The 17,326-nt window shown below is 32.1% G+C and overlaps 3 protein-coding genes across 3 annotated transcripts in view; 2 read left to right on the plus strand and 1 right to left on the minus strand.

Moving 5' to 3' along the window:
• The window catches only part of LOC106624504 (serine protease 33), a 29,777-nt gene extending 13,600 nt beyond the window's left edge, over window positions 1-16,177 (minus strand). The window contains exon 1 of the mRNA XM_070108814.1: window positions 15,656-16,177. The gene's annotated coding sequence lies outside the window, so the exon portion shown is untranslated. The remainder of the gene's footprint in view (window positions 1-15,655) is intronic.
• On the plus strand, window positions 1,220-5,073 carry LOC106624503 (chymotrypsin inhibitor-like). Its single transcript, XM_014244246.3, has 3 exons — window positions 1,220-1,341; window positions 4,645-4,733; window positions 4,805-5,073. The coding sequence occupies exons 1-3, from the start codon at window positions 1,331-1,333 to the stop codon at window positions 4,984-4,986; spliced, it is 282 nt and encodes a 93-aa protein (XP_014099721.3). The 5' UTR covers window positions 1,220-1,330; the 3' UTR covers window positions 4,987-5,073.
• On the plus strand, window positions 8,511-9,077 carry LOC106624499 (chymotrypsin inhibitor). The gene is made up of 2 exons (XM_014244243.3): window positions 8,511-8,662; window positions 8,750-9,077. The coding sequence occupies exons 1-2, from the start codon at window positions 8,587-8,589 to the stop codon at window positions 8,923-8,925; spliced, it is 252 nt and encodes an 83-aa protein (XP_014099718.3). The 5' UTR covers window positions 8,511-8,586; the 3' UTR covers window positions 8,926-9,077.
• Window positions 16,178-17,326: the final 1,149 nt, after the last annotated feature.

Here is a 17,326-nt window from a genome sequence, read left to right on the forward strand (position 1 = left end):
TTACGTTCATTTGCAAAGCTTTCATATGTAGAAGTGTTGTAAAGTAGTTTAAGAAATATGCTAACTTTATAATTGTTTATTAAAAGTGGAGTTGTTAGGCTTTTTTATAAAATATATGCTACTGATATAAAAAATAATGAATTACGTTATAATAATTTTCTGGAAAAGGAGGAGGGGAAAATCTATTATATTTAGGCAAACTTTTTTATTGGTGGATGGTTTTAGTTATATGTAGAAGCGTTGGATTCAAACCTGGTGTTATTTAAAACCAATTTTTGTTTTCGGATTTGTCAAGAAGGTTTCATTAAGTTATATCTCTTTGAAATTTCAAAATATTTTCACATTTCCTCTAAATATTAAAAAAACTTTTAAAATATTTTCATGCGTGGAGAATATTGTCATATTAGCAACGGGTAACCAATTGATTTTGCGATTCGAATGAAAACTGTAGTTATCTCGTATTCTTGCATACTCTTTTTTGCTAGTTGTAATTAATATCTAAAATATTTGGCATCTCTCTATCCGAGAGCCTGCAAGTCATTTAATCACAGAAGTTTTGTCACATTTGGGAATCAGTTGTAATAAGTGGATATAACTTTGCAGTGCTTTTTGGAGAATGATTTGATTTTCAATACGTAACTACCCAATAATATGGCTGACTAAGCATCCATGTTAGCGTGAAAGCAACGGCAAACAGAGCTGATATTTATTCACTGGCAATTAAGGAATACGGAAAGGTTTATATCGAGAAAGCCAAATATAGGCTTAAAAGAAATTGCTGAGTGATAAATTTGGATTTAATGGATTATGAAACAAATTTATGAATAGCAAATAAATAAAAAAATAAAATTAAAATATATTTATTAAAATTAAAAGGTCCAGATTAGAAAAATTAGATACAGGTTTTAAGAATATCTTTCCTCACACAAGTGAGTTCAAGAAAAAAAAAATTCTCGCTCTAGCAATTAGTGATTCACACATTTCTTGTGCTCATGACAATTTGAACAGTTACTTTCATTAATTTGCTAGTTTGCCGCTATTCTGGTCTGCCTATTTAAATATGAATTCAAACAGCTTCCGATCATAGAGTTATATACACCGGTTTGTTATATGCAATGAAAATGTAGAATCCTCAAGTGCTTTTTTTTTATCAATTTTTATGATAAATTTGACAATTTAATCTTTTTCTATTTTGTTTATTTTATATTTCCAGAATCGGAGTTTCTTTCTAGAAAATGGTTAAATTAAAATTTTGACAAGTTGGCACAGAAGCTGCAGCTTCTTCAAATCACCTGAAATAATTGAAACATGCAAATTTTTCATCCCATAAATGCCAAATAGGTAAGTAAATTATTAAATTTTTCCACTTTGTTCTTAATTCAATGGCCACATGCTGTATTGCTGTGAGTATGTGCCTATGAATTAACTTCTTTTTTTTGTTGTTATTATTATATTTGACAAAATATGTGTCACCATCGTTTGCCATCAGCTGCTCGTTGACTTGACAATTGAAAGCTCTTATTATTGTTGTAGTTTTTGTTGTCTTTATTGTTGCACTAATGTCAGCTTTTGTAGCGACAAAAACAACTTCTTTGCTCTAGATTTTGGCATCATTATTTTTATTATTTTTACTTTTTATGATTTTCTGTACCGTTTTTTGTTATTCGCAGTTAACTGATTTATATTAACAATGTTGCTGGCGCTCTTATTGTTGCTTGTATGATATGTATTGAAATAGTATACTATATTCTTGTACTTCAGTTTTATTATACACTTTCATACACATATTTATGAAGTAAAAGTAAGAATTGTAGAATATCTGAAACTCGTTTTAGATATGAAATATATGGATTTCGAATCAGAGGCCGGTGATTTTCAAGACCAGAATCAAACCAAAAAAATTAGTTTTATTATTTGTAATAAAACATATTTCTATGAAATTATTTCAAAACAGTCGCAAATTTATAAATGTTTGAAATGTTTTGCTGAAATTTGATTGCTTGTTTGGTTTGTAAAGAAATATTTGGTGAATTTTTTATGGTATATCTGATTAAGGAAAGCGTATCAATTTATTTGTCCTTCATGTTTTAGTGCAGACTTAAGCCAGCCCGAAACACCATTTGATGTCACATCGTTCTTCATTCAATACCCACTACTAATACTATTGTTGTGTTCCACTCGATTGATACTAATTTTGACAATATTTCTATTAATGGAGGAGATGGCTAGGTTGGTAAGGCAGGCATTGTGAAATCACCGGGACTAAAATCCCCTCACTTTATTATGACCTCTCTGAACTAAACTGTGCTTCCCGGTGATGAAGTTCATCAATTCCAGATTCAAGACCCCATCGATTCTATTCTTATACAAAACCATGCATTCGTATCGAAGATGCTCTACAGTCTCTTCTTCTACTACCTCTTGGATATTATTCTAATCTAAATATGAACTTGACACAGAATTTAATTAACCATATGGCCGCAAAGCGACACCCAAAGCTTTCGAAGTAACATAATCTTCTCTGCTATCAAATGAAAAAGCCCGTGTTTCTAGAGTCATAAAAACTGCAGCAGGTCGGGAGGAGATAAGCAATTGAGAACCTCATCGCAACAAATTTAAATATGGGAAATTAAAAATAACAAAATAAATAATTAACATGAGCTGACGATTATGTGTAACTCTCTATAAATATTTATATAACAGTATAGTTTATATTTGTCATTTGAGAATGTTAAAGTTTTTGCTGGTTTTCTAAAAATATTTTGTTTTTTTTCATTATTAACCTATCGTTTTTAATAAGAAATTGCAATTTATTTAATGCGCTTATCAACTGGATTGTAAAATATAAGCAAATTTGTACATCTCCATATACTTCAGTAGAAGAGTATTCTCTACTTAATTGAGTAAGTTTAATTTATTCACGCTTTTACTGGTCAGATTGTTGTATCTAAAAAGTATACTGTTCTTCGTGATGGATTCTTTCTTTGGTTTCAATCGTAACCTCTTACGAACTTTTTAACGGAACATTTTTTTTTGTTTTCTAATTTTTATCATTGATTTGTACGAAATGTTGGCTAAGGGAATTCATATTAATTATTTAGTACAATTAAGAGAGTTATACAGAAGTCGAGTAGGTAGGTATATATTTAAATTTTTTCAATTTAAAATTCTCATTTGGTATTTTCGTTCAATCGAAAGGGAAACCCCTTTGAAAAAATCTCGTATGAGGGTGTGAAAGTTATTTGGAATTGCTTAATTGTGTTTATACAACTATTTTGTCGTATTCTCGTATATTTTGTGCGAATCAATAAGTGGAAACTAAGCAGTCAGTGCTAATGATTATTGTAAATATGAGTATGTCGTATTTCGGACGATTCATATAGAAATATTAGGGTGTGTTGACATATGAAAAGTTTTTGTTTTTTGATTTGGAATGATTTAACAGGAATTAAATTCAGAAATAGACCCGTGTTAACATTTTCTTAACGAATTATAAATGTTTTATTATTTACCATCTGGACCGCACTGACAAAATACCACATTTTCACGCATTTTAGTACAGATCGTTATTAACGCCTACAAAATAGGCTCTTGAGCCAATAAAAGCATGTCAACACTTAAATATATTTTCCAAACACTTGTTATAACCCTCGGCTGCGATCCAGCGAATTTTGGTTTTTTCGGTTTTGGCTATTTTTTAAAGCTCGATTTGTTAGAATACTGTTTTGTCGTTATATTCATAAACCGACCTCTCGTTAACAGTAATGATGCATTTGATGAATGCAGGATTCACAGCTAGCTTTTCAAGTATCTCTTTTGCGACCTCTACTTGTTGTCGTGTTTGCGAAAGATTCAGATCTCTTGGTTCACTTCATATCCAAAATATTATATTAACCAAAATCTGTTGAATCGATTCATAAGAAATTTTGAGATTCTCTGCCATCTCTCTGATAGAAATTATTTTCAAGCACTGTTTCTTTAAATTTTTCGTTGTTATCGTCATTAACAGACCTTTACAGAATGCTTTGTGCTACTCAAATACTAGTGTTCATGATAAAGTGAACTCCCCGAAACACTTCTGCAACATTTTCAATAATTTCGTAGTCGTGATTCTACTGGAAACACAAAATTTCAAGCAAACTCATTGTTCCATTTTTTCCATATTAAAAATCTGCAGACAAACTTTTTGCGTCATAAACAAATAGCTGCCAACTACACACTTTTTAATATATCGAGATCAAACTTCACACAAATATAAAAAAATAATTGTACCAATCTAGAAAAAAAATAACCAAAACAATTACCATATCCGGATTTTATGCGGCTGAGAACTATCGATTCGGCAGCATTGTTTAATATTATTAGGGGATCTGTTTTGTCAAAACAGCAACAACAATAACATAACTTATTGAACGCTTTGTTAGTTTGCAAAATTAGCCACAGCAGATTAAGCAGCACTGAAAATCTAAAGATAATGCTACGCAAATGTTTGAATATTGAATATGCTTGTCCAATAATTGGCAGATATTTTCAGCTTATCTGTCGGCAATTCGCTTGCTTGCTTATTTATAAATAAAAGTCAACTGAAACCACTGCTAAAACAATTGTGTTTATTAACTTGTTAAGTCAACTACTATATTTCAGATTCGCTTCTAAAATGCATGCCAAATTCTGTCTGTTGTTTTTGTTTGTTGTATGCATTGCTGGACTTGTGTCGGCGAAGCCACAAGGAGGTGCGTTGTGATTAAATAACAAAGTGAAAGAAACGATTTCGTAGCAGCCTAATCATTTTTTGTTTTCATAGATCTTAAAGACTCTACCGATTGTGGTGAAAATGAGGAATTCACAACCTGCGGTAACATCTGTCCACAGAGATGCGAAGGAGGTCTTCGTTTCTGCTCACTGCGCTGCTTTATTGGCTGTCGTTGTAAAAGTGGCTATGTGTTGAATAGAGAGAGAAAATGTGTCCTGCAGGAGGATTGTTAAGCGACAAATATTGATGAAATTAATTATGTAATTATTTTGGGAAAACAAATAAATAAAATGAAAACTTATTATTTTTTTATTGTTTAAGCTGTCAATGTTTTAATTTTGTTCTGTCTGCCAGCTATTATAATTATCGTGAAGTAATTATTATAAAAACAAAATACATAAAAATATATATTTTAAAAGTGGCGATTAAGATAGGAGCATGAGTTAGGCTTTCTTGTTAATATTATTGTTATGGTATATTGTATTTTCGATATATGTGAGTGAATATGTTGGGCAGTTTATTAAAGTGTTTACTAATAGCTGCGTTAAATGTCGTTTTAAAAATTAACTCAGAAATACTTATCGAAAGCGGAAGTTATAAATAAAGCGCCAAGTTTAAATGAAATTTCTAAAAATGGTGCGCTTTCAAATGGAATCTTAATTTATGACAAATATTTGCTTTTCTCTCGCTCCTGCTTGTCTCTATATAAAAAATATAATAGCTAATATATAGAACAACTGATAAACCCACTGACCATGTTAAGAAGATTAAAACGAAGTGATGAAACATCATACAATTTTCAGAAACTAGTTCAGTGGCCACACCCACTCTTTATTTTAAAAAATTATCCACTTGGCATTTGGCTGCAAAGAATAATTTTCATCTCTCAGTTCAAGACGTTGGCACGCTCAACCCTTCTATTTTGACTTAATCTTAACTAACTAATACTTATAACCGAGTTCTTCTTCTTTACAAGTGGTGTTACTGTCACATGCAGAATCTGAAAATTAACACTCCTTGTCTAGCTTCGAGCACACAGATAGCGAGCTCAGTGCTAGTATTGCCGCTCTGCTTTTGGAGTGAATTCTCACCTCCCCGAAAGAGGCTGCACTTCGTAGCAGTACGTCTACCAGCACCTTAATTGCAGCCACTTCTGGCTGAAAAACAATATAATGGTACGGTAGCTTAACGCTAAGATTGACAGAGAACTCCTTACTGAATACTCCTTCTCCAATGTTATCCCTGGCTTTGAACCATCCGTGGAAAAGCTCACTTCAACTCTCCTCCAGTGACTCCTCCGAGTAGCCTCTGCGACGCAGTGATCCATTTTTTCAGAAATGCAGTTGAAAAAGTTGAGAATTTCGGCTTGTCCTTGTTCGGACCCCTTCATATACACAGCTTTCCTTAGAGCGCACTTCGCAGCAATACGCCTATCCGTAATGTGCAAGGGTGCTATGTGTAAAGTGGCATTAAGTGCTATTGTTGGTTTAGTCCGCAGTGCACCGGAGATGCCGATAAGAGCCGCACTTTGGACACGTTGAAGCTTCTTAACAAGTGTAGTCTTTTCGAGCACCCTACACAAAGCGAATACACCATAGAACATTATTGGCTTCACTACGGTTTTGTAGATCCACAACACCCTCTTTGGTGAGACTCCGCACTTTTTCTCTATAGCTCGTCTACAGCAATATAAGGCAATCGATGCCCTCCTTACTCTCTTCGCAATATTTGGCCTCCATGAAAGCTTTCTAATATAACAATAGATCTCTTATAAAGTAAATTGTCATAGGAATTATATTATAATATATAGGAACGAAGTAGTTTTGGCAAATCCGGTAATTATTATTTCATATTTTGCTTCTCTTAGATAAAAAAACTTTCCGTCGACTAGTATTGTTTTTAGTCTATAGCTTATAATATATGGCTTACAAATATATTGTCTTACATAAACTGATATCATTGAAAAAAATTTTACAAAATTAATATGAAATCAATTGACTCGAAAAAGAAGATGTAATGGATGATATTTTTTAGTCTACTACATGGTTGCCTGCTATTATCCAGCAGTTGGATCGCAAGTACATTTTCATGGTTATCCCATCGAGAGAAATAACAACTTATAAATTCTTCTATAGTTTCTTTCAGAGTGAGCATTTTTTACTCTCAATGGAGTACGTCATTTCCAACATAAAAGATGCAACCACTTTAGTGCGAAGAACTTTATTTTGAAAGGCTTGAATAAATTTAAAATTTTAATTGACTCAACAGCCCTAGATTTGAATTCCATACGAAATCACATTGATCTGAGCATTGCCTTATATACAAGTATGTTAGCTTGTTCTTAAGACTGAGACGAGATCTTGCCTTTAGGAGCCAGTACAGCTGCGCAAACCTTAACCAGAGCCGGGTTCTCTTGATTTTCACGTGGTCTTTCCATGTACGTCTCTTATCAATTGTACGAGTAAGTCCCAGATATTTTGAGCTTGTGCTTGTTAGTAGCAACTGACCACATAAGACCACTTGGGGACATATTTTTTGTGCCTGAGTGTATACACTCCAGGTGTGGATTTTCAGTATTAATGCCTATTCGTTGAGATACGGTTCTAGAATGGTCAATTACGTTTGCAGTTTCTTGGAGCGGCAGTAAAATTGCTACTCGACGCCTGCACAGTTGCTCTTAATTGTGGAGTCAGAGTTAATCAAGAACGTTGACTTGAGGTACACCAGCACCTGTGGGTCCCAAATCCGGCTCAGCATAACGACCCTTGACGTACAACGTCCGATTATGCAAATATGACTTTAATAGCAAACTTAACTTATAATACGAGTAGGCCTAGTTGCCAGGCTTTGTCAAATGCTTGATGGACATTAGGAAAAACTGCAGAACAGTATTTACAATTTTGCATGGCATCAGTTATAAAGTGTTCTACTCTGTGGCATTGCTCAATGTGCCATTTAAGTTTCTGAAGTCAAACTGATGATCCGGGCTTAATGGTTTTTCCTCCAGCCGAGGCAAAAGTCTGTGGAACAATATTCTTTCAAATATTTTTGAAATAATTTTCAGTAGACTCGGTCGATATGAACTTTTTCATTTGTTATATATATTTTTTGCGCTTATTTTTAGTAAAAGAGTAAATATATTCTTCAAATGTGCACCAGTTTTGATAAAAAGTGATGTAATAATAATCCTTACATCTCTCTAGAGATTTATTTATTTTATACCATATATATAAAATTTGGAAAGTTTTGGATTTTGTTGCACAAACTGATCACGTAGGCTTAGAAATACGACAAATTGGTAATGAACTATTTTTCTTAGTTACAAAAGAAAAAAAAAAAACAATTTTTAAACTAGGTGACCTTTTAACGCTCTGGTGTAATCTTACTCTTCATGTATTTGTATATATGATGTCATACATAACAGCTGCTTTAAAATATATAGTTAAATGTTCGATACTTTTCTATAAAACGTATTACTAACTTTGTGAAATATATTGGAAAATTAATAACGCAAAAACTTTAAGCTTTGAAAAATAAACCAGATTAAGCTATACCTCATGAACCAAAAGCAACGCTACCACCCTAGTATGAGTATTTGCGTAATACTCTCATATAAATATATATATATATATATATGTATGTATATTAATGTTTGTGTACAAATAGTCAATATGTACACCCATTTAATAGTAAATATTTTAGAATCATCTGTTCGTTTAGTCATTCGTTTAGTCGATTATGTATAAATAAAAGTGCCAGGAATCTGTTACTAAAACAATAGTATTTCTCAGCTCGTTCAGTCAAGCAGTAAGATATTCCGATTTGCTTATAAAATGAATACTAAATTCTGTTTGTTGTTTGTGCTCGTTGTGTGCATTGCTAGTTATGTGTCGGCGAAGCCACAAAGAGGTGAGTTGTGATTAAAATTAAAAAGTGAAAAAGTTGACACTGTGGAAGCCTCCTAATCCTTTGTATTTCTTTTTATACATCTTAAAGGCTCTTATTGCGGAAAAAATGAGGAATTCACAGAATGCGGCACCGCCTGCCCGCCAAAATGCGACCAAAGGAATAGTCCAAACTTATGCACGCTGCAATGCATTGTCGGCTGTCAGTGCAAGAGTGGCTATGTGTTGAACAATCAAGGAAGATGTGTCCTGCGAAGGGATTGTTGAGTGACCAACAATTATTTAATGACTTAAGCGTTTTATGAAAAAGAAAGCAAACTAAATAGAAAATTAAGGAAATTTTTATTGTTTGGAGTAATCGGTCACTGGATTGTGTTATGAGTGTATGATTTCTAAATAAATAACTGAAAATATTAAAATATGTGTTGTATAGAAAATAAAAAATAAAAAATTAAAAAATAAAATGTTTTTTAAAAAAATTTTTGATAGTAAACAGCTCGTAAAGATACTGGCTAAATGCGAAGTTTGAAACGGTACTATAGGTTTCTATTTATGTATATACGAGTATGTAGGCATATATTCTATGGCAGGCATATTCGTATACCATGAAAATATATATTTAAAACTTTGTTTGGTCGAACGTCATGCTCATAACAGCCCAATAATTCATAGATAGTAAATATTTATTATTATTAATATTCTAAAGCGTTGACATTCAGTTAGTTTATTCACATGTTTATCAGCGTAGGGGAATTCTGTTTAATTTATCTCCTATTTACTCACCCACTACTTAATAATCATGAAGCAATGAGTACACCAACGATAATTTATTTACTTAACAGTGACGTAACAGATAATTTCATTTTATGATTCCTAGAAGAAGTACAAATATAAATATTTGTTTTTGCGATAATGCCACCTAAGGTCATATAGACAATATCATACTTAAAAAATATGTAAAATTATATCCAAAAGTCAGAAAAAAACACAAGTTTATATTTATAGAATTTAATGTGCTTTTATAGTTGGTGATTAATTTTGAAATATTTTGGATTCCCTTGATTCCGTAACCGATCTTCAAAAAAAATTATTACTTTAGGTAAATGCCATAATATAGCCGCATATACTAAAAAACGCGTTTTTTGTGAAAAAATTTATACTTCGGAGTGGCTTAAAGAATTGAAAGTGTTATGTAAATCGTATGCCTTCGACCATTACCTGATAAAAATATCTAAGAATGTCTTGTGAAAATTTTAAGTCTATTGATTTTGCCTATTCGGAAAACAGCGTTTCCTAAAAAAACCCGTTTAAAGTTTTAGGAGCCGATAACAGTAAGTAAAAAAATGTGGAAAACGGTTGGCCTCAAGGGCCATTCCTGCAACTTTCCGATAATTTCATAAATTAACGTTCAAATTTCGCTTATTTCATTGCTTTTGAGTTCTTCGAGCTTAAAAGTTTAATGGGAGTTTAATATAACACTATTTCCCAAATTTCTCAAAGACTAATCAATTTTGGTGATTTCTTTCTTTAACGATTTCTCGAAAGCAAATCAACCGATTCTGACTCGGTTTGCGGCAAACGATGTGTTTTTTTCAAGGTTCAAAACTGATTAGTTTTTGGGATCGACCAGTCAAGTTGTTTCGAAGTAAATTAGAAAAAAACGATTTCTTTTAAATTTTTTGTTTTCCGATGCCGGTTTGCGGCAAACGATGTGTTGCTTCAAGGTTTAGAACTGATTAGTTTTTGGTGTCGATCGGTCAAGTCGTTTGGAAGAAATTCTAAAATTTTTTTGAGATTTCTTGAAATCTACTGGTCCGATTGGGTTCAAACTTACACGAAATTCAACTGCTATGAAACCCTTTGGAATGTTGTTTAGTTTATTCATGCCGTTTAAAAGTTATAAGAGGTTTACATACATTCACACACACACACCCATACATCCACACATACATACAGACATACGGACATCATCGTAGAAATGTTCGTGGAAGCTTCCTCAATCCTCAGAACGTCGAGATCTGTTGAGAACTCGATATTTGCAAAATGGGGTGAAACCAATAACTTCTTAAAAATCCCTTCAAATACGCTCATATTTCCAAAAATATTTGCTGAATAATCTTCAAATATTTGGAGAATATTCGCATACGTACATATGTACTTTGCATGCATATGAAAAAATATCGTGAGTTTTTCTTTAATTCACAAGTGGATATAGCTCTTCCCACAACCCAAAAATGGACTTTTATATCCTTCTCTGACGCGATTAAATTTTTTACGCTAACCTGTTACGTTTATAACTAATAAATGTGGTTTGGTTCTAACATAACAAAATCGGTCCTTAGCTTGCAGTAGAGCCTCATAGTACCGGATATCTGACTGATTTTCTAACTTAAAAATCGTAAAAAAAAATATTTCACTTTTTTTGTCAATTAAGTTTAACAGTTTTACCGAAGTATTTCACATGCTTAAAAATGTGAAATAACCTATTTTTTGTTTACTTATAGTTGTACTTCATTCCTCACGACAACCACGTTTACTTATTTTCTCACTGACAAATATGACAAATGTCCAGCATTTAAAATCACAAATGGAGGTCAGTTTTATGGGAATTGTTTTATGAGCATAAAAAAAAGTTCTTGCAAATATATGTAAGCTCTTTAACTGTAAAAATAACAGGATTTCGCCAATTGACCATTTTCTGATAATTGAAAAAAATTGGCAATTAAGTATTTGGTAGAATAATTTGAAGATATATTCTTTCAAATGTACAGTTTTTTTTATTAAAATCAATATTTGACAAAAAGGTGAGCTTACAACATATCTAACAATTTCATAAAAACATAACGAACACTACAAACTGCGACAAATTACTCGCACACAAGGCGACAGTAAAACTAGTAATTATTTAGTAAGGTAAAAAGACAATTAAACATTTAACCTTTTTTGTGGTTAAATTGCAATAATGTGAGGCAAGTTATTGCCAGCTATTTACAATTTTTTATCGATGTTAACTTTTTTTGTTATTTCAATCAGCATATAGATTGCTACTGCTTTTGATAAATATTATTATTGAAATTGAGAAAATCAATATACTATAATAAACTAGACCGGTATCAGAAAAACCTTGATCTACAACATCATGGCTTAAGCATAACCTAAAATAATGGGTCAAATTATTATTTATGGTATAACAAGAACAAAAGGTCATGGAAAAAAAAACAGTTTGATAAAAGAGCATGCAAATATAGCGAGCAGAGAAATGGCGAATCGAAGACTTTCTTTCAAAATATATTATATATAAATTAGAAACTCACTTCTTCAAAGCATATTTAAAATATCTTACATTTGCATACTTACTTTTAAATTTCTAAATTGGTGGCAACCCTATCTAAAGATTTTATATGTCCAAATTAAAAATGTCCTAACTATTTTCTGGAAGACTATCTTTGTTTACGCTTGGACACATTTTGTACAATTATAAATTTTATTTTCTTTCAAATGTGGCAACTTTATTTTAAGAAGTATTTAGATACTTCCGAAATACCTGCTCAAATGTTTTCTGAAACTATTATTGCTCCGTAACTATACAGCTGCAAAATAAGGTGTATTCTAAATTAAGACCTCCTGAATAAAAGCCAGACGACTTATTTGTATGTGTTCGTAATATGTAATATTTTTTGTTTTCTAAATATGAAAAACTTTTTTAAATTTCAGTATTGAACGTGCTATTCATGACATACTTTTTGATTTAGTGGAAAAAGTACTCGAAAGTTGGGTTGTTCGAATTCGTTCCGGCAAAAGAAGCCGTGGAGGCTATTTGAATGATGTTAATTAAATAAAAAAACATTTGCATTTCGTTACAATTAGTGTGTGTATTTTTTTTTGAAAAAAAATCATATCTCTCTTATTGGAAAACCCTTTATTTGTGAAAAATTTAAATATCCAAGTTCTTAGGTTTTTTATTTTTATCTTGTATAAAAGAAATTCTCTCACAAACTTTGCTGTAAACTTACCTTCTTATGTCTCAAACTTATTAAATATATTTTTTAAATTTAAATGTTATATTACAGGGGAAACCTTATTTCGACTTAAATCGGAAAACTCCTAATTTTTAATCCAAAATTCTCACATCAAAATATCAGATTTTTTAAAATCAGTAGGCTTTATGTTCGTTCAAATCTCTACTTTCTGATGGTATACAAAATATGTACATTATTACGGTAAATTTTCTGAGAAAATGCAAAAAGGCACCCACACATCTTAATATTAATATAAAGCTTTACTTGAATTTTTTTCGCCGTTCTGGATGATATTTTCGCGGTATCCTAATAAAAAAAAAATAAAATCCTTTTGAATTTATAATTTTTCTGCAAACAATTAGTAGACTATCAAAAGAAATAAACTCAATCCTGCCGTTATCGAGCTGTGGGAATCGTGAAAAATTGCTTATGGCATCTAGTGATGCCAGATAATTTATATATTTATATTATCTGAATATAAGTCTATAGGGGGTTCTTAAGCAATGAGTATAGTATTGGCATCTAGCAACGTCTTCACAATGAAAACTTCGTGATCTTAGAATATGTGACTATTGCTTCACAGAATTATGCCAAATGGAAACATTTTTCCAGTTTCTTGGATCAAATAAAACTTTTGGTGATTTTTTGTATGATTTCAGTGTCGAAAAAATGTATTGCAGTTCGATAGATTTAACTATTTTATAGTGTCTCGGCTACTTTTCTAGCTACTAATTAACTCGAAAATACATTTAGAAATCAATAAATGCAAGTTAAATTGTCGAGATGTCAGCAGATTAAGCAACTAAGCCCATCATCCTGTCACGCATCCACAAATTAAAAAACGAAATTTTATATTATGATTTTTCCACTTAAAATATAAATATATGCCTACGCGCATGCGCACACACATACATACATACCCCCGTAAAATGAAATTGCGTCCTTGGCCATGACACCATTTCACACACACAACCAACACACAGGCATCGCAACCAACAACCTGTTCGCAAATCAAAAACATAAATTCCGCACAGTTGTAAATTACAAATTTCATTTCATTTGGTGGAGTGTCTTGGCCAGAAGGAATAAAACGCTGAGGCAACAACAAAAGTGGCAGCAGGAAAAAAGCATTCAAGCAACTAGTTGTGTATATATGGCAAGTGTGCTCAATGAGGTGGCAGTGGCCGCGGCTATTATTGCGGTTGCTGCAAATAAAGTGTGCCACACATAAAATGGGGCAGCAGTGCGTACAAACATACATACTAGCATACTTACATACATACATGAAACAGAAAATAAGTTTAGTTGTGTGTTATGACAGCTTATGACAGCCATAGTGAAAAGTGATGAATAATTTGTGTACATGTCAGTCAGATTAAATGCTAAAAATACGCAACTAAATATAAAAAGTAACAACAATTATAACTTAAGATGTTATATTCACTTCTGATGTTTTAAACAATCGATTTTTGCACATATATCGAAAATACATATATTATAGAATATTAAAATAGTTTCTGAGGTATGAGCGTATTTGTAGGCATTTTTTTAACTTAGTGCACGACCTTCTTAGATACATTATTTTGGATATGATCGAAGGAATAAGATTTTATATAATAATATTGATTCCTTACGTCACACTTAAATGTAAGCTTTTTTTCACAAAAAACGACTTTTTTGGAAAACCAAAATGTGAAAAAAATCACAATTTTGACAAGTCCTTGGATGAATGCCTGTAATAGTAATAATTATTTTTTTGGATTCGAGATAATTTTTTAGCAGAAAAGTTTCTCACCAATAAACACCTTTTTTCGGAGAGCCACCTGGCGATCGGGATCAAGAGCATCCAGAACTTTTTTCAAAATGGATCGCCGATTATTAAAGCAAATTAAATTCTGCAAATGTAAATTTTTTGTATGTATTCATTTTTTATTTTTTATTTTTGATTTGAAAATTAATATAACCTCTTAAATTTCGTTAATACGTTAGAAGCTTTTTTGTGAGTTGCTTCAATAAAAACAAGAAAAAACGTGAACGTCGATTACTAGAATAAGCGACACAAATACAAAGGTTACCATTCAAGAACTTGATTTTAATCGTTTAGTGTGTGTGGCAACTATATGCTATAGTGTACGATCTGAAAAATGTCTTCAAATATTTTCATGAAATTTCATGAATATAGCTTGTCAACAAAAAAAAATTTTATATGAAGAATAGAAATCCGATCTATAAATTTTTTTCTGATATTGTAGCAGTGTCTTGGATAATAAGTCATGCCAAATTTGGTGAAGATATCTTCTCAAATGAACAAGTTTTCCATACACGAACTTGATTCTGATCGTTCAGTTTGTATGGCAGCTATATGTTATAGAGTTCCGAAATCGGCGGTTTCGACAAATGAGCAGCTTCTTGGGGAGAAAAGAACGTGTGCAAAATTTCAGAGCGATATCTCAAAATCTGAGGGACTAGCTCACGTATATACAGACAGACGAACGGACGGACAGACAGATGGACGGACAGACATGGCGAAATCGACTGTTCCCGTCATGCTGATCATTTATAAATATATTTTATGGGGTTTCCGACATTTCCTTTTTGGTGTTACAAACATCGTGCCAAACTTAATATACACTGTGCAGGGCATAATTTTACATAAACGCACTTGCCTTATATATATTTAATTATATACTTTCAGCAGTCAACATTGCACCTATTAAATTAATTTCCAATTAAAACTTATTTTTAGACTTTTCATTAAACTTCTTCAAAGCACATTATCGTTACTTTCTTCGCACTTCCAATAATAAAACCACCAAAATATATATGAGCATAAATTTTTTTATTATTTCTTATTAAAATTTTCCCACACTGCGTGTATGAAATTTCACTTTAACAACACTTAAGCATTCTATCTCATATGAGTACAAATCTCTAAATATTTCTGACACCCAAATTACATGAAATTCTTTCTAAATCACCTTGGAAAGGTTTCACCAGCACTTGTTTGTTGTTCTTTTCTTCAGCCACAACCGCAGCGCACAGCTTTTGAAACGCACACACGTCGCCACTAACGAGCAGTCTTTAGCGCGAACAAGTGCTTTTGCCACAAAGAATGAATGTTAGTTGGAAGAAAGCCAAAATATCAAACCAAACGCGTCGAACGCCAGAATCAAACTGATCTTGCAGCTCGCCGCTGATGTTGGTGCTTTTGCGCTGCTCAACGTTGCGGCATGCCTGATGTGTTTGGTGTCTGCTAATTGTGCGTTACGCCAACCTGTTGCTGAGGAAATGCTATAGGTAGCAATCTAAGCAACTACCATATGTTGTGGCATTAGCAAAAACAACAATACCAACAACTCAGCAACATTTATCACCAAAGTGGTGCGGCGGCGCGTACTGAGAATTTTCAGCTTAATGCCGTTGGTGGCGTGTCTATGTAATAAGTGTATGTGTCTTGCCACTTAATATAATAAGTTGAAGATGCATCTAATGCCGCTCCTCTCATTTCTTTACATTTTGCCTGTAAATGAGCATGTGCTCAACTGATTATAACAGGTGTTGCATGTCCAAAAAACATACAATTGCGATTATGAAATTTTTATTGCAATCACTATCTCATTGTGTTGCAATGCTCGGTTGCTGTGAATAAGGTGTCGTTCAAATACAATGCACGTATAAATAAATAAGTAAATTAGCAGTAACCGAATTGCAGATACTTGTAATTATTTTTAATGTTGGGAATTTTGAAGTACACGGAGAAAAATGATGGAGTACATTGCAATTGTTTATAAATTATACGAAAAAGTGTAGTAATAAGTTAAACTTATTATTCTTATTTTAATTAATTTTAATTAAATAATTACTTTTGGCTGCTCACAAGTTATAATACCAGGTGCATTTCTTATAGCATAAAAGTGTATAAAAATATCTTTATTTTGATTTTGATCGGACAGTTTGTATGGCAGCTATATGCTATAGTGCTCTATCTGAACAATATGCTTAGAGAGTGTAGCGATACTTTTGACAAAAAGTCACGCCAAATTTCGTAAAGATATCTTGTCAATTTAGAAAGTTTTCCTATAGAAGTTCGATATTAGCGGTTCCGACAAATATGTAGCTTCTTAACGAGAAAAGGACGTGCACAAAATTTCAAATAGTTATCTTAAAAACTTCGGGATTAGTACACGTATATACAAACGGACATGGCTAAATCGATTTAGCTCGCTAATTATTTTGTAAATTCACCGACGTCCCGTTTAAATACTGCAAAATTTGTGGTAAAGTGAGTATATATATTTAGGGTAATATTAATGGAGTTTAGTCACTTATTTTTAAAATGTCACCGAAATTAAGAAAGTAATTCTTGAAACGGTCATCCCGCCGATATCGATAATGGAAAAATATCTAGATCTATGTTATCCAGGATCTTCCTTAATTCCATAGAAACCGTTCATAGCCGGAAATGATGAATGATATTAATCCTTAAGGGGACATTTGAAGTACGAAATCGCTAATATATGGCTTCATTTTAGGAACAAGAAAAATCTCTTTCAAAAGAACCGTGTTTCACAAACCAATTAAAAAAAATTCAAAACTACATTAATTATTTTTGATTGAATAATAATTATTTTTAAATTACTGAAAATTAA

This window comes from Bactrocera oleae, chromosome 4 (assembly GCF_042242935.1).
Source record: "Bactrocera oleae isolate idBacOlea1 chromosome 4, idBacOlea1, whole genome shotgun sequence".
Taxonomy (NCBI): Eukaryota; Metazoa; Arthropoda; class Insecta; order Diptera; family Tephritidae; genus Bactrocera; species Bactrocera oleae.